We start from the raw sequence: 24,411 nt of genomic DNA, 5'->3' as shown, positions 1-24,411 counted from the left end.
CCCTTTGCCAGTTCGATGCATGACGTCAGCAGCCCCCATGGTCGCAGCTGCTCCCGTGGGCAAACAGTTCCCCTCAACGTTCTCCTTGTCTGAGCCCAGCCCGATCCAGCCGTCGGCTCTCCCTCCGGGCTAGACACCAGTGGAGCCCAGGCCGGTGATGTCAGTGCGCCACGTCCCAGCAGGCCTTGCAGACGCACGCACGGTGTAGGTGATGAAGGTGGACAGAGGAACCTGGGACTTTCCCCTGGGTGCCGCGCCTGGGTCATGGGGGGTGGCAGGTGCGGAGCTGGGCAGGTGAGGCTGAGTCATGCGGGGCCGCTGGGCGTGGCTTCTTGGATGGGCTCCAGAGTCGACAGGAAGGTTCCAGTAACCAGTGGCTGAGCCTGAGCTGGGCTCATTGCTGCTGCTGCTGCTGTCCCAGCCCAGCCTTGCACGTAGCAGGAGGGGGCAGGGGGGAGGGAGAGGGGAGGAGGGGGAGAGGGGAGGAGGGGGAGGGGGGCAGGTGCACAAGACGAGGAGGCCAGGCCCCCAAGAGAAGGCCCTATGTCGATCTCAGAAACTAAAGCCTCCTTCCTGCCCTCGAAGACTCAAGGAGTCCCCAGGAATCCAATTGAATGGGACCATTGCCCCAGGCATGTCTGTCTGTCTGTCTGTCTGTCTGCGGGCACTTCTCAAAGGCACAGTTGGTGATAGTTTCAGACATTGGACAGCAGGGGCACTTGCGTTGCTCACTGCCCGGAGCCTCATGCGGCAGGGTCAGCGGTGGGGTTGAGGGAAGCGGGCCGTGCCCCCAGGGCTCAGGTCCAGGCTGGACACCCCAGCCCTGAGAGCCTGAGCTGCTTCCCACACCCTGCGAAGCCCCGGTCCCTCATCGCCGAGGTGAGCGGTCGTTCTCCATTGCAGCCTTGTGGGGAGGTTTGGCAGACATCTTTAGCACATCCCGGGCTCTGGCTGAGTCTCCCTGCCCCGCTCCGTGGCCTCTGCACCCCCCCACCCCGGGCCCCCTGCACGGGTGTGCAGCCAGGCACACGGCAGACACGCAACAAACATTCACAGAGGGAACTGGCGAACGGCACATGGTCACTGGCCTGGCACATGGTCACTGGCCTGGCACACTGCTTGGCACCGAGTAGGGGCTTCATAGGGGCCTGCTGTGTGGCTTTGAGCAAGTCACCTGCCTCCTCTGAGCCTCAGTTTGCTCACCTATAAAACGGGTGCGTTCTTCGGCCCACTGGTGGTCTGACCCACAGCTCACGGGTGGACGGTTAAAGGACTGAGGGTCTGCTTGTCTCGAGAACAGGCAGGGGAAGGGAAGATGCGCAGCAAGAGCCCCCGCCCAGTGGCACAGCTTCTGCCGAGTATGGTGGTGGCTGGATGGGACCAGGCTGCGGGCTGGTGGTGGCCTCTGGGTGCTCTGCGTTAAGCCGCCGTGGCCCTCCAGGAGGCCGTCACGCTGCCGTCCACACCTGCCGCCTCCACCCCTGCTCCGAGCCATAGGCCCGAGTGCCTGTGGTAGCCCCGCACTGCACGGGGCCCCCGGGTGTCTGGCAGGGCCCGAGTCACGGGGGCTCTGGCCCCGTCCCAGCCCCCCCTGTGGAAGGGGCTGAGCGAGTTCCAGATCTTCGGATATCTGAAGAAAAAGCCACAAATCCACGTTATTCTCTGAGAATTTTCCTGATTTTTAAAATGCTGACACCGACCATTTCTATTTTGTGTGACTTTCCAGGTTCCTGCAGAAGAATGTGGGGGGTGGGAGGGTGGACTCTGTGAGCTCTGAAAGGCCAGTAGCCAAGGACAGCTGCTGGCCCGCGGGGCTCAGGGGGCGGCCTGGGCCCTCACTCGGGACACACTCGGAGGGCCCTGGGCTTGGCGTAGGTTCCAGAGTTGCCATCTCTCACAAGGGCCCGTGTTTTCATTTTGCACCAGGTCCTGGCAGGAGGGGCAGCCAGGACACGGGGTCCTGGGACGCGCAGGTGAGTAAAGGGCAGGGAGCCTGGGTGGGGGGCTGCGTGTGTGTGCTGTGTGGGTGTGCATGAGTGTGTGGTGTGTACATGCGAGTTTGCGTGACTGCAGTGTGTGACTGTGAAGTGTGAGGTGTGTGTGTGTGAGTGTGTGTGCAGGGCGAGGTGGTAGCCAGCTGTTTAACAGATATTGGTGGGTGCCTCCTCTGGACTGGGCCCCGGGCGAGGGGCTGAGGTGAGTGAGCCCTGTGCGGGCAGCTGGTCAGGGAGAGAGCCGTGTGGCGGGTCCCTGGAATAAGAGGATAGGCTGAAACGAACCCCTCAGAAAATGCAGCCACCCTGCCACCTTGCCCAGGAGACAGCAGGTGAAGCCCGTTTCCTGGATTGGGTGGAGGGCTGGGGGTGGGGGCGGATCTCCGGGAACTGTCCTGGGAAGCCTGGGCAGGCACACCCAAACCCGGGCGGGGTGACCTCCCTGAGGCCTGCCCAGCAGCACTCGATTCCAGGGGAGCAGATAAGAGGTGACCAGCTGCTCCAGGCAGGACCGAAACAGCTTGGCCACACCCAGGGACAGGCTGTCCTAGCAGAGGGGGGCCGAGCCTGCAGGAGCTCCCGAGCTAGTGGCAGTTGGGGCTGGGGTGGCTGACACCCAGCAGAGTAGGCACCCAGGACGGGGGGAGAAAAGCCAGCCCCGAGGTGTGTGCCAGCTCTGCGGGGTGGCACGGAGCAACTCGGGGCAAAGACGCCTGAGGAGGAAACAGGTGCTCCTGGGGGAGGTGAGGACCACCCCCGACCCCACTCCCCGGTGATGCCCAGGGGCCTCAGGTCCCCTGTGGAAGCCACAGCAGGGTGCTGCCCACCTGGAGGCAGGAGTCCTGGGCCGCAGTCCCCTCTCCACCTGCCTGGTGACCTTGGGCCAGCCCCACCGGGGACGTGGGTCCCCCATCTCCTCCAGGGCTGTGGTACGGACCCGAAGCGATAACGGCGAGGAAAGCAGCTCATAAACGGCAACAGGACGAAGGTCGGAGGGAGCAGGCGGTGCCTCCGTCTGGCCGAGGGCCCGGGGCCTGGGCCCTCCTTCCCGCGCACACATCCAGCAGCCTCACAGCTGGCACCCCTTAGACGACGGAGGACAGGGCCTGCCGGCATGGGGGGAGCAGGGGTGTCTGGGGTGAAGCCCGTACTCTCGCCCATCACCTCCAAGACCAACCACACCCTTCAGAGGGACACGCCTTCCTTCCAGACGGCGGCTGGCGTTCATTCTACGACCTTCCACGGCCACACTGCTCTGTGCAGCCAGCTCCCGGCTGTCCAGCCCACTCTCATGTCCGCAGAGCAAGCCCCTCCCACGCATCACACTCATGGTCTCCTAAGGGCCCTTCCTCCCCCACATCCCTTCATCGAACAGCCTGCCATTTCCCAGACAACTAAGTGGCATTTCAGACTCTGAAATCTGAGGCCTCAAACCCCTGGAACTTCCCACAGACGGCCGTGCCTCGGAAGGGACCTGCAGAGAAGGGCGCTGTGCGCAGCCTGGGGGCCCTGTCCCGCTGCTCAGGGGGACCTGCTGAGCAGGAGGTCGCAGGGGCTGAGCCCCGGAGCTGTCCCCAGGGATCTGCAGGAACATGTGGCTCAGCCTGTATGGCCTTGGAAGGCCCCTGGTCCCGAGCCTCACCTCCTGCATCTGGGAAGTGGGCGCAGTACAGCCCCCTTGTTGGGTCTCTCGAGGACTGTGGAGGGGCCCACTGCCTAGAACACTCCAAACTCCCAGCCCCCCCAGCCCTCCTCCTCAGGTCCCCTGTGCCTGTGCTTGCTTTACCCAGCACAGGGACCTCACTCCGATTCCACATCAGACGACAAGAACAGATGGTATCTCAGGCACTCAGCTCTCGGCCAGCGTGGTCCGAGTGAAGAAGCACCTCTTCCGAGCAGACACGGGCCAACTTCCACGCTGGGCTGTCCAGGATGTTGGCCGAGCCCTGCCTCCCGACCAGCTCTTTGTCACGACAGCCCCACCTGGCCTGCAGGGCTTGTGTCCCCGAGCAGGGTCCCTTCTCTTCTCCTCCCAGCCCCCGAAGGGGTGTTCCTCACCCCTCCCCACGGCTCCAGGGTCCCCACCCTCCACACTGGCCTCCACCCCTGCTCAGAGCAACAGGCTGACCCACAGACCCGGACCACACCCTGGCCTTATCCGATCCAGGGAGCTGAGACAAAGGTTACAAACAGCCCAGGAGGCACTTTATTGGAGGTAGATCTCTGCCTCCACTCGGGAGGAAGGAGCCGGAGCCCCACCCTGAGCGTCCGGCACCCTCGCTCCCCCCTGCTGGCCCAATCCAGGGCCAGGGCCAGGGCCAGGACCAGTCAGGGGAATGTCCTAGAAAAAATAGATCTCTATGTACATCTGCTGTACTTATAGCACATAAATTAGGGGGCGCTCTGACCCCCGCCTGCGGAGCCCAAGCTTTGGTAGGGAGTAGAAGCCGGTCCATCAACAAGGCACAGGGCCCTGTCCCCTTGCTCACGGCGCCCTGGGCCTCCCAGGCCTCCTGGCCTCCGTCCAGGCACCTGTGGGCATCTGCAGCCGGGGTCTGGGTCAGGGCATCAGGAACACCGCAGGAGCCACACTTGTGGCATCGCTGGTGGACAAGTCACTTCGAACTCTGGGCTTGTAATTCCACGGGGAGGTGGCTGTGCAGACCGCAGAGCCTCGGCTTCCCCCACAGCCCAGCGGTCCTCGCGAGAGGGGCCGCCGGCTTCACGTCCATGCGTCCGTCTCGGTCCCTTGGGGCCCTCAGTTCCGACTCCCGGCCACCTCCTCCTCCTTCCAGCCGCTGGAGTTTCTGCCAAACTTGTAGACGAGCCGCCGGCCGTCCACCCGCTCCAGGATCTCCCGCTTGTAGTAGTACCTGAAGGGACACGGGGTCCGCGGGGGACGCGGGGTCAGCGGGGCCCGCGGGGGACCCGTCCCTACTGGGGCCGGGCCCCACCACCCTGAGCCTGGCCCACTTTCTGGCCTAGAACTAACTGCATCCCAGGGACCATGTGCTTTTCTTTTCTATGCCTAAGGCGGCAGCCCGGGGCCTGTCGTGAAGCCACACGACTTCAGGGCAGGAAGGGACCTCGGCAATGATGAAGGGGAAACTGAGGCCGGGAGACAAGCAGCCTGACTGTGGTGGCAGGGGCGGCAGGGGCGGCTGTGGGACGTGCTGGGTCACCGGCCACGGACAGCCTTTGCTGGGACAAGCCTTGAGGCCACACAGAGGTATTCATTGCTGGACATTCCTTGGGCCCGTACGTGTGGCCGCCCCGGTCCTCCAGGCCGCCGTTCATGCCACGAGGTGGCAGGACGCTGGGCCCCCGCCTGGGCCCTCACCTCATGGCCCGGCTCAGCTTCTCGTAGGTCATGCTGCTGTTCTTCTTCTTCTGGCCCCACAGCTGGGCCACGGCCTCCGAGCGTAGGAACTTGAACACGCCCTCCTGCCGGTTCTCCCACTTCATCAGGCCCTCGTTCAGCTCGGGGTGGATGAGGATGTCCCGGATAAACTCCCACAGGTGGGTGCCTCTGGGGGCTGCGGGGCCGAGCCGTCAGCAGTGGCCAGGGCACTGGCCCCCAGTGTCCTGTCCCTGCCCGGCCAGCAGGCCCTGGGTCTCGGCACACACCTGCGAATGCCATGTGCAGGGCCAGCTAACAGCACAGACACGGGGTGCAGGCGTGACTGCCAGGCTGCCACCGGTTGGTGGGGCCACAGTTAGAAAGCTAACAGGCCAGCAGCTGGTGACAGTCAACCACAGGGAGCCCAGAGCAGGTGGGACGGGGACAGTGCAGAAAGCACAGGCGAGGCTAGGCCTGCCCCCAGCAGCCCCACCCCGCCCCCCACCTGCCCTTCCCCCGGCCTCAGTGCCCGGTGCCCACCGTGCTTGCTTTTCTTGCTGTCCGGGCTCTCCCTAGACTCTCGGCTCAGCTTCCGGGGCCGGCCCCGTTTCCGCTTCCCATGCCTGGGGTCCCCCTTCTTGTAGTCAGGGAAGCAGTCTGCGGGGCAGAGGGCGGGTCAGGAGGGAGAGAGGGGGGATGCGGGGCAGGGCAGCGCCCCTGCAGGGACACCCACCCCCCACTCACCCCTGGAGAAGAGCTTGCTGTCCGGGGGGTCGAGGTCCACGTCGCTCCCCCCAGAGTCCGAGCAGGGGGAGCCCTGGGAAGCACCAGTCCCTAGGGAGGCAGGTCTTGGTGAGTCCCTTGCATCCCTACCCACTGCCCCCCCACAGGCTGCTGGCCAGCGCCACTCCAACCCCCCACCCCCCAGAGCTGGGGGCCAGGGCTTGGGACGGTGGGGGTAGGCGGTGGGAAGGCGCGCCCTCACCTGTGGCGGAGACTTCCGAGCAGCCTGGGGATGGGGCCCCCACGCCATAGCTGCTCAGGTGGTAGGGGCTGGGCTGCTGCCGCCGGCCCTCGGGCGTCTCCTGGCTGAAGGGGCCTCCCTGGTCTGAAAGAGGAGGCAAGCGTTCAGACTGGGCGGGGACAGGGATGGGGACGGCCACCCAGATGTGTGATGGATGACCTGCAGACCTTTCTAGCTGGGGCGACAGGTGGGGGGGGCAGCGGGAACGTGGGTGCTCACCGAAGGGGCCTGGGTCCCCCAGGGTCTCCTGGAAGGACGTGCTGTCCTGCTCCAGCAAGTCGATGATCCAGCTGAGCTCGTCGGGAAAGCTGGAAGCTGAGGAGGGGGCGGAGCAGTCAGTGCCTAGCTGCTGGGCCCTCCTCACCCTCCGAGGCTCTGGGTGGCTGGGCCCACGCCCTGGCCCGGGGCTCCAGTTCTTCCCGCTGCCTTGCTGATCTGGGACAATGGGGCCAAGCTCTGGACCAGCCCCCCTCACGCAGAGGGGACCCTGGGCACAGGGGCCGCACTCACTGAGGTCCCACAGCTGGGCATAGAGCTGGTCCCCCAGAGGCCCAAAGACAAGGCGCAGCTCCTCGGGGGCACAGCTGCATAGCGCCGCGCCATCCATGTCGCAGCGCGAGAAGTCGATGGTGCTGGCGTCGAACTTGTTCTTCTCCACCTGGTAGCTGATCCAGTCCAGAACCTGGGCCTTGGACCAGAACTGGGGCTGCTCCCGGGACCAGCTGGCCTTCTCTAGAAGGGGCCGGGCACAGCAGAGGTCAGCCGGCCACAGCCAGCCCTCCGGGACGAGGCTCACTGCCCCACGCCCAGCCCCTCAACCTCCAGCAAGTCCCTGCCAAGCCCAGACCCTCCTCCTGCTCGACCCCTGGCTCCCTAGCCTCCCAGATGCCCCTCTGCCATCGCTCCTCCCCTCGAGACCCACCGGGGCCCTCTGGCGGCATCTGGCTGTTGCTCAGGGACAGCACGAGGTCGTCGGCCCCAAAGGAGGTATCGGGGGGCCCAGGAGCCAGTGCCGGGTCCTCGGGGCTGTACATGGTGCTGAAGTAGTTGCTGAACACGTTGCTGATCTCGCAGGTTGCAGCCATGGGGCTGCCTGGAGGGACGGCCGATGACGGGCCTGCCGGCACTTGCCCTGAAACCACTGCTCCTGAAGCGAGGCAGGTGTTACCGGGGGGCACGGAGCTCCCCGCGTCTCCGGACACCCCACCTTCAAGTGGGGTCCTCAACGCCGGGGGGACACCTGGCTTCCTGTTGGGCTCCCTCCTCCGTCGCCTGGGCCCTTGCGTGGGGCTGGCTGAGGCACGGCCACCCTGTCCCTCCCAGGGACGGTCCCTCGTCTCTCGGACCCTCAGGACACCCCCATCGCCACACACCCCTGCGGGATCAGAACAGCAAGCCCCCATCTCTGCAGCCCAGGCTGAGGCGCGTGACGGTGGCGGGGGACCTACCAAAGAGGCGGCGCGGGTGTGGCGGTCGAACAGGCAGGATTAAGGGGCAGCAGGGCCAGAATCGCAGGAGGCAGAGCTCTGCGCGGTGCGCGCTCCCGCCCGCCCTAAATAGGCCCCGGAGCTCCTCCCGTTAGGCCTTTATAGCCGCAACCTGAGCTGGCGGCTCATTGGACGGAGGGGGTTTCCCGGCCTTCAGACTGGCTCCCGGGCCCAGGTGATTTGCATATTTTGTGCCACTTGGCCCAGGTCCTACCTGGGGTGCTGGGAAATCAGGCCCAGCTGGTTTAATGATTGTCAGATGGCCCTTCCGCACCCTCTGGGGCTGGGCACCTGGCACTGGCCAGGGCAGGTGGCAGGAGGGTCGCTGGGTGGGCGGAGGGGCCCGTATTGTCCACCACCCTCCGGCTCAGAAAATTCCTCCGGGGGTGGGGGCAGGTCAGGGAGGGGCTGGCGAGGGGAGGGTGCTGGGGCAGCTAGCGTCTGAAGATGTGGGGACAAGGGGGCCTGGTGGGGAGAAGAACCAACAGCTCGGGGCGTCTCGGACCCCGGCTAGAGGGCTCTCCCCACGGCAACGTTCTCGGGGCCTGGGCGGGGCAGGCCTGCCGGCTTAGCCCTGGGCCCCCGTGTCCCCCTGTCCCCAGCCTTAGTACCAGCCTGCTGGTACCTGCTTGGGTGGCGAGGTCTTGGCATTCTCTGCCTGTGGGGCCTCATCCAGGCGTCAGGGTTGCCGGAGCCCCTCTGGACAGACCGGGCTCCCCACAGCGCGCCCTGCCCGCCTGGGTGCTGGTGGTGTGGGGGTCCCCAGGCTGTGTTCGCCCCTCCACCTGGGCCACCTGGTCGACCACCCCTTCGCCGCTCTCCGCGGCTCACCTGCGCTGTCTGCTGCCCCCTAGTGGTCAGAGTCCGGCCGCCTCCCGGCAAAAGGGAAGGCTTGGTATCTGCTTCCCCTTCCCCACAGTCCCCGTGAACCCTCGCAAAGCGCGGTACGCAGGCCCCGTGTCCCCACTCTGCAGACCGGCACCGCCGTTCAGAGCCCCGGCCTCACGGGGCTGGGTAAGTGGGGGGCGGGATTTACAGCCACTGCCCGCCCTGCACCTGTCNCCCCAGGCTGTGTTCGCCCCTCCACCTGGGCCACCTGGTCGACCACCCCTTCGCCGCTCTCCGCGGCTCACCTGCGCTGTCTGCTGCCCCCTAGTGGTCAGAGTCCGACCGCCTCCCGGCAAAAGGGAAGGCTTGGTATCCGCTTCCCCTTCCCCACAGTCCCTGTGAACCCTCGCAAAGCGCGGTACGCAGGCACCGTGTCCCCACTCTGCAGACCGGCACCGCCGTTCAGAGCCCCGGCCTCACGGGGCTGGGTAAGTGGGGGGCGGGATTTACAGCCACTGCCCGCCCTGCACCTGTCTCTGCGCCAGTTCTCTCTCAGCGCTCAGTGACGCTGAGACGCCCAGGGGCCCAGTGACGTCCCCAGGAAACACAGACCCCGGGGGGTCGGCGCGTAGGGGGAGGGACAAAGGCAAGAGGCCCATTCTCTGGTTTCTCCCCAGCTGTGTGATTCTGCACCTCAGTTTCCCCACCTGTACGAGCCAGGACATTTGACTAAACCAGCCCTGACCCCAGAGGGCTCTTCCAGACCCGAGTCTTCCTGCACCCGTGGTGGACAGAGGCCGACAGCACGGTCTCCCCACCTCCTCGGTCAGGGACCCGGACCGGCCCCTGGTGGCTTGCAGCCAAGGGCTGCCTCTGGCAGTGAAGTTGCTGGGAGGGAAGGTGACCCCACCCTGGAGCCCACCCCCCTAACTCTGCACCCAAGAGCAGAGAGTCTAGCTGAGGGGACCCGCTTCTCACCCTCCCTGGGCTGATGGAAGCTGTGGGTGCCCAAGGGAGGGGTTCGGCCCGCTGCCCCCACGGGCCTCCGGATTTTCCCAGCCCCGAGGGCGCCTCCCCCACGAAGCCCGGGGCCAGGCACACCCTCCACTGAGTCACTCAGCCTGGAATGCAGGAGAACCAGCTTCCAGCCCCAGCTGCTCACGTGCTCCGAGCAGGGTGGATGGAAGGACAAAGGGAAGGGGACCAACGCGCCGGCGCCCTTGCCTTCAAGGGGCTTTGTGGAAGAAATGGGCTGAGCGAAGGATGGGCTGGCTCCTGGCCTCCCACGCTGGGGCCTCACCAGCCCGCATTCTGAAGCTGCGTGGGAGATGCAGGCTGGAGGTCCGTCAGTGCCTCGCAGGGCAGGGTCGGGGGAGAGGCTCCCAGGATGGGGGCCAGTGGGGTGGGGGTGGCACAGGGCGTCTCCTTTGGGGACAGGGACTGTGGAGAGCACGGTCCCCGGCCCTGACAGGGCAGGCACAGCCAGAGGACCAGGTGAAGTGGGCAGCCAACGTGCTGGGGGCAGGAGACACCTCCAGGATGCCCCGCTGTGACTCCAGAAGCCGGAGTCAGAGCTGCTGTCAGAGGAAGAGCTCCCGTGACCTGCTGTTACGACGGGGCTCCCCGATACAGGAGGGTTCACACCAGCGAGGAGCCACGCTCTCCGGCCAACGGGTGGGACCCCAGCTGGGGAGCAGGAGGGGCCCAGGAGCCTTGGAGTGGCCCGCCTGCTCTGAGGAGAGCCGGGCCCCTCACCTCTGGCGAAGCTGTGTGTGGGACGGAGGCACTGGCCGGCCTGCCATGTCCTGTGGCCACCCCACTCGCTCGCTTTTGCTCAGAGTGAGGACACGTCTGTGTTGTGCTGGTCTGTGCAGGTGGCCGAGGCTGAAGACGGCTCCGCAGCAGGGGACAGAGCGGGCACAGGCCTGGGGCACCCTGTGCACGAGAAAGGCAACCTACGCATATTTAGATAAGGTTTTTTAAAATGTATTTTATTGACCCTGGCTGGTGTGGCTCACTGGTTGAGCGCGGGCCTGTGAACCAAAGGGTCGCTGGTTCAATTCCCAGTTGAGGCATGTGCCTGGGTTGCAGGCCGGGTCCCCAGGAGGGGGCATCAGAGAAGCAATGACACATTGATGTTTCTCTCCTTCTACTCCCTTTGCCTCTAAAAAATAAATGAAACCTTTAAAAACCTTTAGCTATATGCTTTATTGATGACACTACTCCAGCTGTCCCATTTTCCCCCCACAGCCGATTTGTGAGCTGTGCAGACCCCCTCGCTGAAGCCAGGGAGTGACTGGGCGCGGTGTCCCAGTTCAGAGGCAGGTGAGGCCTGGCGAGGCCCCGGGGCCTGGAAGGAGGCTCCGGAGAGAGAAACAGAACCCACACTCACACTCAGCCCCGGAGAGGACGAGGGAAGTTGTGCCGGCAGGGCGGGCAGGGACCCGGCACTGCTCACCGGCACACTTTTCCCCGAGTGTGACGGCCACACCGTGGGGCCCGCGCCTCCCACAGCCAGGAGCACCCCAAGGGCAGGGGGCACTCGTGCGCTGAGTGCCTGTGACCATCTCAGAACGTGTGCGCAGGGGCCACCTGGGGGAAGAAGCCTGTCACTCAATCCACGAGTCACACTTTTCAGGTACAAAGATTTATTAGAAGACAAGACCCGAGGAGAGAACCACCAGGTCCGGCTGTTGGCACCTCCAAGGCGCAGCCGGCAAAGCAGAAGGATCCCGCTCCCCCTACTGATGCCAGGGGTGGGGGGCGGGGGGCCCAGGGGTCCCCAGGAGTCACAGGCGCCACACGGGGGACAGACTCCTGAGGGACACAAGCTTGGGGAGCGGAGCAGGGTGCCGGCACAGGGTTGAGTACCCCGAGAGCCTGTGTCGTGTGGAGAGGCTGAGGCCGAGCGACGGGTGGGCCTCTAGCTGCCCGAGGGCGCCAGGATCTGCTGGACATAGCGGACGACGTTGCTGTGCAGCTGGGCGGTGGTGGCCGCGAAGGTCTCCTCTGCAAGGGCCCGGGCCGCCGGGCTGCCGGCCACCATTGCACGGTACAGCGGGAGAGTGTACTTCTGCTTCCCCTGCGAGAGACATGCGTGGCCCATGTGGCCCACCAGGGTCTGTCCTGGGGCGGTGGGCGGGTGCCCAGAGGTCCCCCACAGAGGTGCCGGCACTCCCCCGACCCAGGGCAGGACAGGGGTGCACACCCAACAGAACAGGCGGCTCCACCCGCTCGGGAAAGCCACCGGGGGGTGGTCACCAGGTGTCCACAGCGGCTCCGTACCAAGCCAAGGACACGGAAGGTCCCAGGTCCCACTGCCGCTGTGCAGAGGCCAGCCCAGGGACCCAATACGCAGCCCCCCGGTCCCCAGAACCCAGAGGCTTGGCTAAGACTTCACAGGCTGGGACCTCCAAGCTGGGGTGTGGCCGCCACCGCAGGGCTGCAGGACCAGCACGGCTCTGCCCCCAGAACCCCCCACCTTGCTCTGGGATCCAGCATGGTCCCCTGGGGGGCCCTGTCCTGTTCCCAGCGGGGTAGCTCCCTGGGGTGACCAGAGACGCAGTGGCTGTCAGAACCTCTCCAAGGCACGGGCTTCCCGGGGAGTGGGCTCTGTGACCTCACGGTCACTCTATCTTGTCCTCTGACCTCACTCCAAGGGCAGCACCAGCGTCACCCCTTCTCCAGTTTGGGGTGAGCTCTGACTGGCTTCACCCACCAGGGCAGCATGGCCACACATCACCTGCCCTCTGCCCGAGATGGGTGCGAGGCCCAGCCCACCGGCAGGACCCTGAGCCTGCTGAGGGCCCACGGGGCCCGGGGATGCGGAGGGCGGCCCACCTGGCTCTGCAGGAAGCCCTTCACTTTCCCGAAGTCCTCCTGGTGGTCGTTCTTCAGGACGATCTGGCCCCAGCGCAGCCGCAGCTCTGCATTGCTGGCGCCCGAGACCTTCGGGTACGTCTCTCCCAGCTTCTTCACATTCCCTGGGAGAGGACGTGGCTGCTGGGCGGACGGGTTTTCCATTTTCCTAGGACAGCTGACGCCCACCCCCTGCTTTCGGCGTTTAGGCATTCATACCTTACGCAGTGCCCGCCCCTGGCACCCCCTGCCCCCGGGGGTCTGGTGCGGAGTTGGCTACCGTCGGTTGACATTGCGGCGGAGCCTGGGTCCCCGACCCGGCATGTGTATCAACCCCGGCTCCGAGCGCCCCTTCGGGGGTCACCAACTTCAGCGCTCGCCCCGCCCACCCGCTGCTGGGAGACCGCCCGATGTCCCATCCTCACCGTGGCCTCGGTCCCTGGGGCTCTGCCAGCAAACATCCCTGGGCAGATGGCGCCCCAGACCCCCTCCGGCGCCCTGCTTTCCTCCCAACTGCGGCAGGCGCACCCCGAACCCCGCCCCACCACACCCACAGCACGAGTGTCCACGGCCTCCCTGCTCTGCGCAGAGGCACCCACGAGCCCACTGGGCGCCAGCAGCACAGGCGGCTCAGGACCTTCCCCACGGGGGCTGCCTCAGCTCGGCCTCTCCAGCTGTCATGTGTCCGCGCCCCGGGGATCAGCGTGAGGGCGCCCGCCCCACAGAACACAAGGGTGAGCGGGTCAGCTGACTCACGAGCCGAGAACAGCCGGCAGGGCCCGAGGCCTGGACGCATGCCGGCTTGTGACCCGGTACCCGCGGCACCCCTGTGTGTGGCCTCCACTCCCTGCAGGGTGCCATGTCCACCGGCCATCACCCCACTTCTTTCTTGGCGCCTCCTGGCCCCACACGGATCTGCGCACCCGGGAGCCCCCGTCCACCTGGCGGGAGAAGACACCCGCACCCTCACCAGGCGGCAGAGGGGACTTCTGCAGGAGCTTGTCCAGGAAGTACACCAGCTGGTAGGTCTTCCAGGTGGAGATGTCCACAGCCCCGATGGCCTCCATGTCCAGCTCCTCGGCCGCCCACAGCTGGGCCAGCTCATCCGCCGGCTTCATGAGTGAGTCTCCGGCAGACAGGTCCGGGAGGTACGGGGGCCAGCCCGGAGTGTTCAGCCATCGATGGAACTCAAACCCTGGGGGGAGGGCACAGTTAGAACCTCGGCATTGCCCCCGACACTCTCCCAGCCAATCCCCACCAGGCCCGCGCCCTGCACCGAGTGCGGAGCACCCGGGGTCTCTGTGCTGACCGCGAGGTCGGAGGGCAGTTGGAGGGCTGTGCCCGGTTCCGCCGAGCCCCACCTGCTGCACGTCACCCCCGCGCTGTCTCAGCCACGAGGACCAGTGTGGCCACAGCCCGGGGCCGAGACTCGAGCGAAGGCTGTGGGCTGCTCCCGGGGCTCAGCACCTCGCCTCTGGCACCTCTGCTCCCCGGCGTGGGCGCAGTGGGGAGGAGGAGCCACGCTAACGCGGCCAGGGCAGACATCACCACTTGCGGTCATTACTCGCTCTATTAGCTACAGAGGCTCACAGCCTTGAAATGCAGGCCCGAGAGCTGACAGCGGGACCGAACCCTAGAAGGGTGACTCGGGGCCTGCGGGACAAAGGGGGCCGTGTCCAGCGGGCCCTCATCCGTGACGGGGTGGTCTCCACTCCCCGGGGCAGCGCTGGGGCTTCCCTTCGTTAGGGAGGCCACAAGAGGAGACTCTGTGTCCCCCCCCATCCCCAGGCTCCAGGGCCAAGCCAGGGTGTGAGCCTGGGGTCCCAGTGCAAGGAGGAGTCCCCCAGGAGGGAGGAGGAGGTGGCGTTCTGTGGCCCGGAGCCTGGGCCCTGGGTCTGCTCCTGAGAGCCACTTCTGGGGGCCTTGGAGGTCACGCCCCCGGCGGCCCCTCCAGCCTGTGGGCCCGCCCCCTGCTCACCAGGAATGGAGTCCACCCTCCTTTGCTTCAGCTCAGGGAAATACTCCAGGTAGAAGTCCAGGAGGTCCTCCGCTAAGATGCTCTGGAACTTGAACTCACGGACGTAGGCCTGGGCGGAGAGAGGTCTTCTCAGCCCCTCGGGCCTCCTCCACACCCTCCCTCCTCCACGGTGCCCACCTGTGCTTCCCCACCTGCCCCTCCCCTTGCCCGCTGGGCGGCACATACCTTGAGAAAGGAGTCAAACCGACCCTGGTCGCCCACCAAGTGGGCCAGGTAGGAGACAAAGCAGAAGCCCTTCTCGTAGGGGGTCTCGTTGTAGGTGTCATCTGGGTCCACGCCTGGCAGCGGGGCAGACACCGGTCACCTCCACGGCAGGCCTCTGGCCCAGACTCACCGTGGAACAGGAGGGGTCGGTGCAGCTGCCCCGAGGGCTGCAGGCTGGCCCCTCCCTGGCCTCCCCGGCCCCTCCAAGGGGACTGGGCAGGAGGACCCAGATGCCCGCCTTCTGGCTCCTCACTCCAGGACCAGGCGTGGGTGCGGGCCCCGCTCCCCCAGCCCGTGGCCGCCAGCCCACCGCCACCCCTCCCAGGACATGGGTGTCCTACAAAGTTCTAGCCTCAAATGAAAGAGTCCCATCCATGAGAATTTTGCCCTCACAGCCCGCAGCAACGAGGACCGTGAACCTCAGCTCCATGCAGGGCCAGCGTCAGTCACACGTGGAGAGGAGGGGACTCACACACGAGAAAAGCCCAGGGTCTGGGCAAGCCACCAGCGGCTTGGCGCTCACACCTGCCCCCACAAGGTGCGGCTGACCCCCCATTCCAGGAGCCCCAAGCGGGGGGCCATCCGCGAGGACACAGAGCTGGGTGGCTGAGCTCCACCCCAGAGGGTGTCCTCAGACCCACCGACCGCCACGCACTTGGGGGGTGGGTGTCACCCAGAGGAGCCTCCGCACCTGGTTCGATCTTCACGCGCAGCTTGTTGAGGGGGTTCTCCTCGCCGCTGACATCCATGTGCTGGCGGAGCAGCGCCCGCCCGGTGGCCGCTTCCAAGCAGGTGTAGGCAGCCCCTGGGCAGAAGGAGACCAGAGGCCCCAATGGTCAGCACACCCAGACTACTGTCCCGACAGCAGCGCCCCCTGGTGGCCACCAGAAGAAGGACGCCAGAGGAGGGAACTCAGGGCCAGCCCACCAGGGAACTGGGGACAGACCTGACCCTCCTGCTCCTGGCAGCTCTGGGCCCCCCGGCCCTAGGCTCCGGCTGGGGAACCANTGTTGAGGGGGTTCTCCTCGCCGCTGACATCCATGTGCTGGCGGAGCAGCGCCCGCCCGGTGGCCGCTTCCAAGCAGGTGTAGGCAGCCCCTGGGCAGAAGGAGACCAGAGGCCCCAATGGTCAGCACACCCAGACTACTGTCCCGACAGCAGCGCCCCCTGGTGGCCACCAGAAGAAGGACGCCAGACGAGGGAACTCAGGGCCAGCCCACCAGGGAACTGGGGACAGACCTGACCCTCCTGCTCCTGGCAGCTCTGGGCCCCCCCGCCCTAGGCTCCGGCTGGGGAACCACCCCTGGTTCTCTGATGAGCACCTTTCCCCATCAACGCATTTTTATTTCCAGACAGTAATTTGACCTTCCACGAAAACACTATGTTCCCCTGACTGTTCCGTCAGACAAGAGAAATCGTCACCCCAAACTTTTCTAAGGGTTCCCTGTCTCTCTCAGGCTCCGAAAGTGATGGTGGGAAGGGCGGGCGGCAGGGGACCAGTGTTGGCCCGACACGTTCAGAGCCCTTTGCAGCCTCAGTTTCCTGCCCGCGTGTGGCGGGGCGAGCACACGTCCCTGCAGGATCCCTGGTGGCAGCTGGGAAGGCGCCCACAGGCCCTGGTTCTACACGGCCGGGGGGAGTGGGCTGCACAAACCTGGGAGGAGTGGGCTGCACAAACCTGGGGGGAGTGCGCTGCACCTGCAAAACCCCTAGAGGGCGTCTGCACCCAGAAGCCGTGGCTCCAGCAGCGTGCAGACACCGTCCGAGGGATGCACGGGCATTGGCCAGCACACCGTTTCACTGGGGACCGGGACCCTCGTCTCTGGCCGAGGTGAGGGAACGACTGCGAAACTGCCTTCTAAGCTGCCGCATGGCCTGGGAGGAGGTTTTGGGGGGCAGGGGCTAGAAAGAGGCAGCTGGAAGGCCTCCTATGGGCTGAGGACTCAACACAGGGCACCGTGCAAGGTCCCATCGGTTGCCTCGGAGCACAGAGATCACGGGGGGAAAATCTCCTCTGCTCTCCCACACACGCCGAAACAGACGTTGATCAGAGAAATGAGAAAATAATACACGTTATCTTTTAAAGCACCTGGTGCGTGGGGGTTTTCTGAAACGAGGCTGCGAAGGTGTCTTAATGGCACTTGGGCGCAATTCAGGGGCCTGCTGTGCCTGCTCCCTGGCCAGGCAGGGCATCCTCCTCCGAGGCAGGACGACCCCCGCCCCACGACGGGCCGCTGCAAGGCTGCCAGCGGGTGCGTTCTCCCCGACACACCCAGTGCGGGCTGCGGTGTAAGTGTGCAGGGGCGGGCAGCGGCTGTGCTGATGCGGGCTCCACTCAGGAGTCGGACTCGCATCCTGCGTGAACGGCCCTGGGCTCGTCTCCCCGGAGCAGCAGGTGTGAGCTCCCCTGCAGCCCAGCTGGGCTCACTGGTCAGCAGCTACTTCCGAGACCCCCCTGTACCACCGCCTCCTTCCGGTGCCCGAGGACCCGCAGCCCCGGGAGGCCCACGGGTGGCTCACCGAACAGGACGGTGGAGATCCTCCTCTGTGCGTACATGGTGAAGCCTTCGTTGAGCCAGAACTCGCTCCAGTTGGCGTTGGTGACCAGGTTCCCAAACCAGCTGTGCGAGATCTCGTGGATAATAACATCCGCCAGGGAGCGGTCTCCAGCCAGCAGGCAGGGCGTGACGAAGGTCAGACACGGGTTCTCCATGCCTCCGAATGGGAAGGACGGCGGCATGAACAGCACGTCATACCTGGGGACGGCGGGAGGTCGAAGGCCTGCAGGGGCAGACCCGGCCTCGCTCCCTCCCTCCCTCCCTGCCGGGACATGTGGACACTGGACAAGCAGCTGACAACGTGGCCGGCCGGTGCTGAGATGGCGCCGGGCTCCTCAGTCCCAGCAGACTTGCCGGGACTCCCTTCCCCATGTTTGCTCCCCAAAACCTCTGTCCCCTGATCTGCTTCCAAGCAGCACTGACGGCCACTGAGGGGTCACAGAGATCTAAGGGAGCCATTTCTCTAAGGAGCCAAAGGAGACCTGGCTGGAGGGTGGGCGGCAGCTTCCAGCAACCAGAGACAACCCAGGAAGGCCCTGACCTCCAAACTCGGCAACCCCGAGGCCATTTTGATCACTCTGATGACTGTCATCTCATCCCCTTCTCATCACCGGGAACCCGGTCAGGCTCGGTCACTCCCAGGATGGGGGACCTTTGGTCCAGGGGACAGAGAGGAAGATGTGCACCCACCTTCCCCAAACGTAGGGTCCGAAAAGCTTTTCTCCCGCAGCCAGGAACTCCTCGAACACGCCATCGTACTCCTGCCTGGCCGCCTCGAGCAGGCACGGCTCGGCCCACACCCGGCTCCTGGGGACGAGCGCACAGGGAAGGCAGCTCAGGGCCGGCCCCCAAAGAAAACCAGCCTTGGGCTGGTGGTGCAGCCAGGGGACAGCAGGCTGGTCCCCACCCAAACACAGCCGGCGGCAGGGGGCGACGCGGGGACCAGGGTGAACTGCAGCTCCTCCGAGAAACTGGCCATGGGGCCGAAGGCGGGAACACGAGGCCGTGCTGGAGGCCGTGCCGGAGGCCGTGGAGGGCTGGGCTGTGGCATGGGTCTGTGTTTGGATGGAAAATGGACAGAACAGCCAAGCCCAGCACAGCTTAAGGAGAGTGGGCAGAGAGAGAGAGAAAGGACTCTGAGGGGCCCGAGCACACACCGGCAGGCCCCAGAGGGAAGACCTGTGACCCTGGCCTTGCTATGTGCCCAGCTGAGGCCTGGGACCCCACCTCCTCCAGGAAAGGGAAGCAGGACCAGAGATAAGAAGCCAGATAAAGGGCCAGTGACCGCGTCGGTGACAGCGTCCAAGCACTGCTGTCCAACCTGTGACCCCCCCAGGCCGGGAAGAAGCCAAGCTGGTAGGCAGCGGGGCAGCCAGGAAAAACCCCGTCCTGGCCAAGCTCTGGGGAAACTCAGAAAACCCTCACCCATCTCCCTACACCAGCTCACTGCCCCCGGGCTCTGGCCCGAGGGTTCCGCTCCCTGGGCACTTTCCTCTCTAGAGGGAGGCGCTGAGGTCAAGGTTGTCTATTTCAGGAACCAAGTGCTGGAGCAAAGGGGAGACAGGCCTCAGACCTGCTGCCTCAGCCCCGCCGTCACCTTCAGGTGACTCGGGGCAGCAGCTGGGACTGGTGGGGCTGGTGACCCATGGCAGACACGGCGCTGGGACTGGATGGAGTGGGGCAGGGAGCAGCCCGAGCCCGGCCTCCAGCTGGCGCCCAGCGAGGCGCCCACACCCACACTCCACCTGGCAGCGCCGGCCTCAGGGCCTCCTCGCCACGGGGCTCACGCCAACCTTGCCTGCAGGGCCTCGTCTCCTACCTGGGCCCCACCTCTGCGGAGGCCAGGTCTCCGACGGCCAGAGCGATGAGGTAGCAGGGGATGGGCTGGCTCATGCGGAAGAAGAACTGGTTCCGCCCTCGAGGCTCCCAAGTGTCCGCACTCATCACGGCCGTGAAGCCGTCTGGCACCTGACAGCAGAGAACGTGGAGGAGGCTTTGCCGGGAGACCCGGCTGGCCCTGACCTTGGAGGGCAGCAGGACAGGTGACCTGTGTGGAGATGGCAGTGACCCGAGTCCTCCTGGGCCCCAAAGGCTGCAGAAATCCATACCTGTGCCAAACTGACGGGCTGTAGCACAGAGGAAATATTTACTATGTATTTGTTGTTTATATCCCCACCCAGGGATATGTCTATTGGTTTTAGAGAAGAGAGAAAGGGAGGGACAGAGAGAGGAGTGTCGATGTGAGAGGGAAACATCGACCAGCTGCCCCTTCCCCCACACAGGGGGTGCCCCGACGGGGGTTCGAACCCGCAACCTTTATGTGTACGGACGATGCTCCGACCAATGGAGCCACCTGGCTGGGGCCAGATGACACTCTGTAGACAGAGGAATTCTTCCTGGGTGGATGTCCCCATTCGCCACCCAAAGGCAACACTTTCAGCCCCCAGGGCAGGCACCCGGCGCACCCCTCACCTGGACCACGGCCGAGTAGGTGCACTTGACGGCAGGTGTGTCGAAGCAGGGGAAGAAGGCCCGGTTCAGCACCGCCTGCCCCTGCGTGTAGAGGAAGGGCTTCTCCTTCCCGGCCGTCTGCTCGGGGGCCAGCCAGCAGACCTAGGGGGTGGGCACTTCAGAGGCAGCCCCTCGTGCCAGCTCAGCCCCGGCAGGGAGGAAGGGCTCGTCGGAGTCTCAGGGTCAGGGTCACCCCCACGACGTGTGCCCACTGGTCTGGCTCTGCTGGGCTGGCCTCTCCTGCGTGCCCAGGTGTGGCGTCCACTTCACAAGGCAGACACTTCATTGGGTCTGCCCCTCCCCACTACAGGCCTGGCCTCTGAGCCCCTCACCTCGTCTCCCTCCCTAGCAGTTTCTCATCAGATAACAAAAACCGAAGCAGCCGTATTCGAACTTGTGAGCAAAGACACAGAAAAGCAGGACCTGAGTGGGAGGAGCCTATGGCTCCTGTGTGTTCCAGGTTCCACAGGCGCCCAGCCTCTCAGAGCTGACGCACTTCATGCCCTAGGCACTGGCTGCCACCCTCCTCACACTCCATGAGCCCCTCCCCGGGCAGACCGACCGAATGGCCACAGCGAAATTCAGTTCACGAATAACACAGACATAGGCGGCTGTGGGGGCAGCAGACACATCAGCACCAAATGCCGTCCAGAGTCCAGGAAAAGGCTGAATTCCAGGAAGTTCCCAGGGAAGGCAAGACTTTGGGGTTGAGCCACCACTCGAGTGGGTTCGGAGCCGGGAGAGGAAGGGAGAAGCCATTCTGGGCGGCCCCACTCGGAAAGGCGCGGAGGGAAGCGGGCCCTGGGCACTGGGGGTGGTCACGGCAGAGACAGGTGCCTGCCTGGGCAGCGGTCCCGAGGGCCTCCGGGCACCCAGGCCCTGGGGACCTCAGGACTCCATGTGGAATGCTGGGTTTTTCTCTGCTTGAATTTTTGTTTTAGCTTGTGTGAAAACTTCAGCGCGCCTCCTTGCAGGGTCCAGCAGAGGTGGAAAGAGAGGGGTGAGCAAGGCCAGAGCGGAGAGACCGGATGGCCCTCCTTCCGCCAGGTGACCAGGTCCAGTCACCTGCCACTCTCACACCACGTCCCCTCTGTGTGATGGGACAGAAAGGCACTCTACCTTGTACGATTCCACTCAGTTCTGTCATACACCTACAGGTGCTCTAAAAATAGTCTGTTTTCTGAAACCCAAACCCACAACCCCAGTCCAGCCATGAGAAAAACATCAGGCCTAACCCCCAGAGAGGGAGCCCCACCACACACCTGGCCGACATGCCCTAAGGCTGTCATGGCCACCAAAACCCGGGGAGGTCTGGGAGACTGTCACCAGCAAGCAGAGCGCGCAGTGCACCTTGGCATCCTGGGCGGACTCCCAGGGCAGAGACAGACACGAAGTAACACATTGTCGGGACCAGAGACAGCTGCAGCCTCTGGCTGGTAACGAGTATCAGCGCTGCAGCGCAGACAGGGCCAGATGTATCATACTTGCAAAAAGCCCGGAGGCGAAACTGCGTGGAGAGGGTCTATGGAAACTACATCTGCTCAATTTTTCTGTTAACCTAAACTGCTTTTGCTTTTTTAAAAAAGTAAATAAATCCTATTAACAAAAAAATGGAAGGCATTGACCCCACGAGCTAAGGCCGAGCAGCAGATGGAACCCCTCCCTCTAGGGGACACAGCCTGGGCCCTGGCACATGGTGGCACATGGTGACAGATGTGACCTCACTCGTCTTTGCTGGTGTGTTTCCAACGACACAACGCAAAGGGAATGGAGGAGCAGGTGGCCTACACACCAGAGGCAGAGCCTGCCCTTGGGGACGGGACAGGTAGGGCCGGCAGTTGCGTGGGGCCCTCGCAGGGACCGAGGCAAGAAGGAGGAATAAACACATGCAAGTGCTGCCCGTGGAGACCTCCCAGGCGCCGAGGGTGGCCCTTTGCAAAGCGTGGGGGCGTGGGAGCCTGGGTCTCTGTCCTTATGTTTGGCGTTTTGTTTTGACATGTAATTCCAGGTGCCACTCTCAGTAGGTAAATTCAGAGAGGGCTTACTTTTTCTAGCTCTCCTGTTCAATTTCTGGTTCCTGCCAGAAACCAGGAGCAGAATACAAAAGAGAAACCAAACTTGTTCCTACTGCCTTGGTGGTGGGGGGTGGGGAGGGTGGAACAGGAGGGGAGACCCTGGGCTTTCCCTTTGCCAGGAAGGTCAGTTTGCCTTGCTTTGGAATTTCATTTTTAAGACAAGTTGTATCACAAAGTTCATTTACTCCCCAGGCGATGAAAGAGGAAACGGAACTGTCCTCTGAGCCAGTTCTAAGAGTGAAAGGCTCAGGGCCCTGCGCAGGGTGAATCCACTTCAGGCCGCCTCACGCAGGGTCCTGCGGCACTGGCAGCCCCCCCATTCTCGGGGAGAGCGCTCTGCCTCCGCGGGGGTTTCTGGCTCTCTCAGTCCTCGGCCACGCGATTTTCTGCAACCCTCTGATTTCCACCACTGGCCCCCCACCTTTGAGATTTAGGGGTTAATCAGGGGTGAGAAGGCCGTGTTATTATACAGCCTGCTGCACTCTGACTGCGGTCTGACTTTTACTGAAATTCTTCTCAACCCCAACCAAACCAATGTAACCATCTGGGTTCAGAGTCATCGCCGCCGGCGGCCGAAGGACACACGGAACACAGGCCCCAGTTGGCCTCGGGGCCGATTCACCTGCCGCCGTAAAGCAGAAATCAATCGGACTGGGGCCTCCGCGTCCCGGAACATTCAATCCAACTAATAAAGAGCTCGGATTATGCACAAAGCCGCGCAGGACAAGGTTCTCTCCTCTGGCAAAGTGCAAACTAGACACTTGTTTGCAAACTAGACACGCGCGGGTCCCTGGGAGGAACTGAGACTGAGGAACAAGCTGGACAGGTCACTGCAAACGCCGGGAGGAGGGGCTCGCGGCGCACAGGGGCTCCTGGCCTTGGGGGGCGGGTGATAGGATCTACTCCTCTCCCTCCGCTGGGGACACCCGGGCGACACCTGAGCACTCACCGCGGGCCCCTCCCCGACGCGGTAGGTGAGCAGCACCTGGAAGCGCTCGCCCGCCGGCCGGGGCTGCGGGAAGCACAGGCAGAGCACGCAGCCGTAGCGCGCGAAGGGCTGCGTGTGGAAGCTCACGGGCTCGTCGGGGCCGGGCGGCTGCCCCGGACTGGGCGGGCCCCGCCGCAGCGCCACCGCGGTGACCTCCAGGCACGGGTGCGAGTCTAGCCGCAGCTCGGCCGCGCCCGCGGGCAGTAGGCAGCGCAGATCCAGGGTCGCCGTGCCGCTCAGAGTGCGGCTCGCAAACTCGACCCGCAGGTCCAGGTGCAGGTGCAGCAGCTCGAAGTCCCGGAAGTTGGACGCCGAGGCCACATCCACGGCCCGCGCCGAGTGCAGGGCCCGCGGGGCCACGCCGTCGCCCGGAGTCCCACCGCTCGCCATGGTTCCTGCCGACTGCCGAGAGGCCGGCCCAAGGCCAGGCCCCGCCCCCAACACAGGCCCCGCCCCCAGCGCTATGCGCTGCGCGGAGGNGCTCAGAGTGCGGCTCGCAAACTCGACCCGCAGGTCCAGGTGCAGGTGCAGCAGCTCGAAGTCCCGGAAGTTGGACGCCGAGGCCACATCCACGGCCCGCGCCGAGTGCAGGGCCCGCGGGGCCACGCCGTCGCCCGGAGTCCCACCGCTCGCCATGGTTCCTGCCGACTGCCGAGAGGCCGGCCCAAGGCCAGGCCCCGCCCCCAGCGCAGGCCCCGCCCCCAGCGCTATGCGCTGCGCGGAGGCCCCGCCCGGAGATAGGCCCCGCCCCGGAAGGGGCCTGCCCCCCCCCGCCCCCCCAATCCGAGCGGGGCACACACGCCGGCTCTGGAGTCTCTCCGAAGAGGGAAGTGCATCTTGGTATGTGTTCTATAGTTTTGCAGTGTTAACACGCTTTTCGTTTCATGAAATGCTTGTTTTTAAAAAAAATTCCATATATGGTCAATCTCCCTTTCTCTTCTGCCCTCCGGGTTACGAAACGGGAAACCTCGTTCCTGCGGCGGGAGCTCAGGGGTTGGCACCGTCGGGCGGGGCGCGGGGGACGCGCAGACCCTCCGCGCTCCGCGCTCCGTCCGGCCTCCACCCTGAGCTCCCGCAGCAGGGCCCGGACCGTCACACGGGCTGGAGTGGCGGGGAGGAACAGAGTGCCACGGGGACGCGAGGTCTTCCTCGTTAACGTTGCTGGAGGAAGGGGGCCTTTGTCCGTGGCTGTCGGGGGAACCGTTTCTGGAGTTGGGGTTCTCCTTGTTCAGCGTTACCTTCCCCCTGGGGACGCCGGTGGCCTCGCCCGGTCATGCCCGCTGGGCCTCCCGTGGGGCTGCGCGCGCCGGGAGAACCTTCTGCACTGCAGAAAGGGGACGCGGTGACCTGGGGGCACCACCGCCCGCCTCTGTCCCCACGGGCTCTCGCTGTCCCTTACTTCTGGGTGCTCAGCCCGTGACACGCCCGGGACACCTCAGAACAATGGCTGGAAGTCTCCCCGAATGGTAACAAGCACGAGTTCATCGAGATTTCGGGGTGCAAGAC

At 64.9% G+C, this 24,411-nt stretch overlaps 2 protein-coding genes across 7 annotated transcripts; both read right to left on the bottom strand.

Moving 5' to 3' along the window:
• Positions 1–4,173: 4,173 nt before the first annotated feature.
• ELF3 (E74 like ETS transcription factor 3) lies at positions 4,174–7,930 on the bottom strand. 3 transcript variants are annotated; one of them, XM_037070587.1, is made up of 9 exons: positions 7,807–7,930; positions 7,281–7,505; positions 6,869–7,090; positions 6,578–6,673; positions 6,320–6,442; positions 6,079–6,168; positions 5,875–5,991; positions 5,335–5,530; positions 4,174–4,867 (listed from the first exon to the last, which is right to left on the bottom strand). In XM_037070587.1, exons 2-9 carry the CDS (start codon positions 7,441–7,443, stop codon positions 4,753–4,755), a joined length of 1,122 nt encoding a protein of 373 aa, XP_036926482.1. In that variant the 5' UTR covers positions 7,444–7,505; positions 7,807–7,930; the 3' UTR covers positions 4,174–4,752. The 3 variants fall into 3 exon arrangements, with proteins under 3 accessions (XP_036926482.1, XP_036926483.1, XP_036926481.1); XM_037070588.1 differs by having other exon boundaries at positions 7,281–7,447; XM_037070586.1 differs by having other exon boundaries at positions 7,281–7,447; positions 7,803–7,929.
• Positions 7,931–9,183: 1,253 nt separating this feature from the next.
• Positions 9,184–23,585, bottom strand: RNPEP (arginyl aminopeptidase). 4 transcript variants are annotated; one of them, XR_005070085.1, is made up of 13 exons: positions 22,867–23,327; positions 19,804–19,944; positions 19,151–19,299; positions 18,022–18,138; positions 17,294–17,529; positions 15,798–15,871; positions 15,465–15,504; positions 14,735–14,847; positions 14,510–14,618; positions 13,502–13,726; positions 12,514–12,656; positions 11,374–11,755; positions 9,184–9,197 (listed from the first exon to the last, which is right to left on the bottom strand). XR_005070085.1 is itself a non-coding variant. In XM_037070583.1 (13 exons), the coding sequence occupies exons 1-13, from the start codon at positions 23,539–23,541 to the stop codon at positions 11,597–11,599; spliced, it is 1,935 nt and encodes a 644-aa protein (XP_036926478.1). In that variant the 5' UTR covers positions 23,542–23,585; the 3' UTR covers positions 11,175–11,596. The 4 variants fall into 4 exon arrangements, 3 of the variants coding, with proteins under 3 accessions (XP_036926478.1, XP_036926479.1, XP_036926480.1); XM_037070583.1 differs by lacking the exon at positions 9,184–9,197 and adding an exon at positions 23,413–23,585 and having other exon boundaries at positions 11,175–11,755; positions 22,867–23,166; XM_037070584.1 differs by lacking the exon at positions 9,184–9,197 and having other exon boundaries at positions 11,175–11,755; positions 15,465–15,522; positions 15,816–15,871.
• Between the last annotated feature and the right edge of the window lie 826 nt (positions 23,586–24,411).

Source organism: Sturnira hondurensis, unplaced genomic scaffold (assembly GCF_014824575.4).
Source record: "Sturnira hondurensis isolate 20B ecotype Veracruz unplaced genomic scaffold, ASM1482457v3 Scaffold0018805, whole genome shotgun sequence".
Classification (NCBI taxonomy): Eukaryota; Metazoa; Chordata; class Mammalia; order Chiroptera; family Phyllostomidae; genus Sturnira; species Sturnira hondurensis.
The sequence above is the reverse complement of the archived record's forward strand: the minus strand, read 5'-3'. Positions and strand labels throughout refer to the sequence as shown.

Bases quoted from the DNA above. Each gene is read 5' to 3' on its own strand.
- ELF3 (XM_037070587.1), bottom strand. From the start codon at position 7,443: ATGGCTGCAACCTGCGAGATCAGCAACGTGTTCAGCAACTACTTCAGC. The intron at 6,674-6,868 runs GTGAGTGCGGCC...CCCCCTCCTCAG, and splicing joins TGCCCAGCTGTGGGACCTCA to CTTCCAGCTTTCCCGACGAG. The intron at 6,443-6,577 runs GTGAGCACCCAC...CTCCTCTTTCAG, and splicing joins GGGGGACCCAGGCCCCTTCG to ACCAGGGAGGCCCCTTCAGC.
- RNPEP (XM_037070583.1), bottom strand. From the start codon at position 23,541: ATGGCGAGCGGTGGGACTCCGGGCGACGGCGTGGCCCCGCGGGCCCTG. The intron at 23,167-23,412 runs GTCGAGTTTGCG...CTGGACCTGCGG, and splicing joins ACCTGCACCTGGACCTGCGG to GTCGAGTTTGCGAGCCGCAC. The intron at 15,872-17,293 runs GTGAGCCACCCG...CCTTCTGCCCAG, and splicing joins GATCTCCACCGTCCTGTTCG to GGGCTGCCTACACCTGCTTG.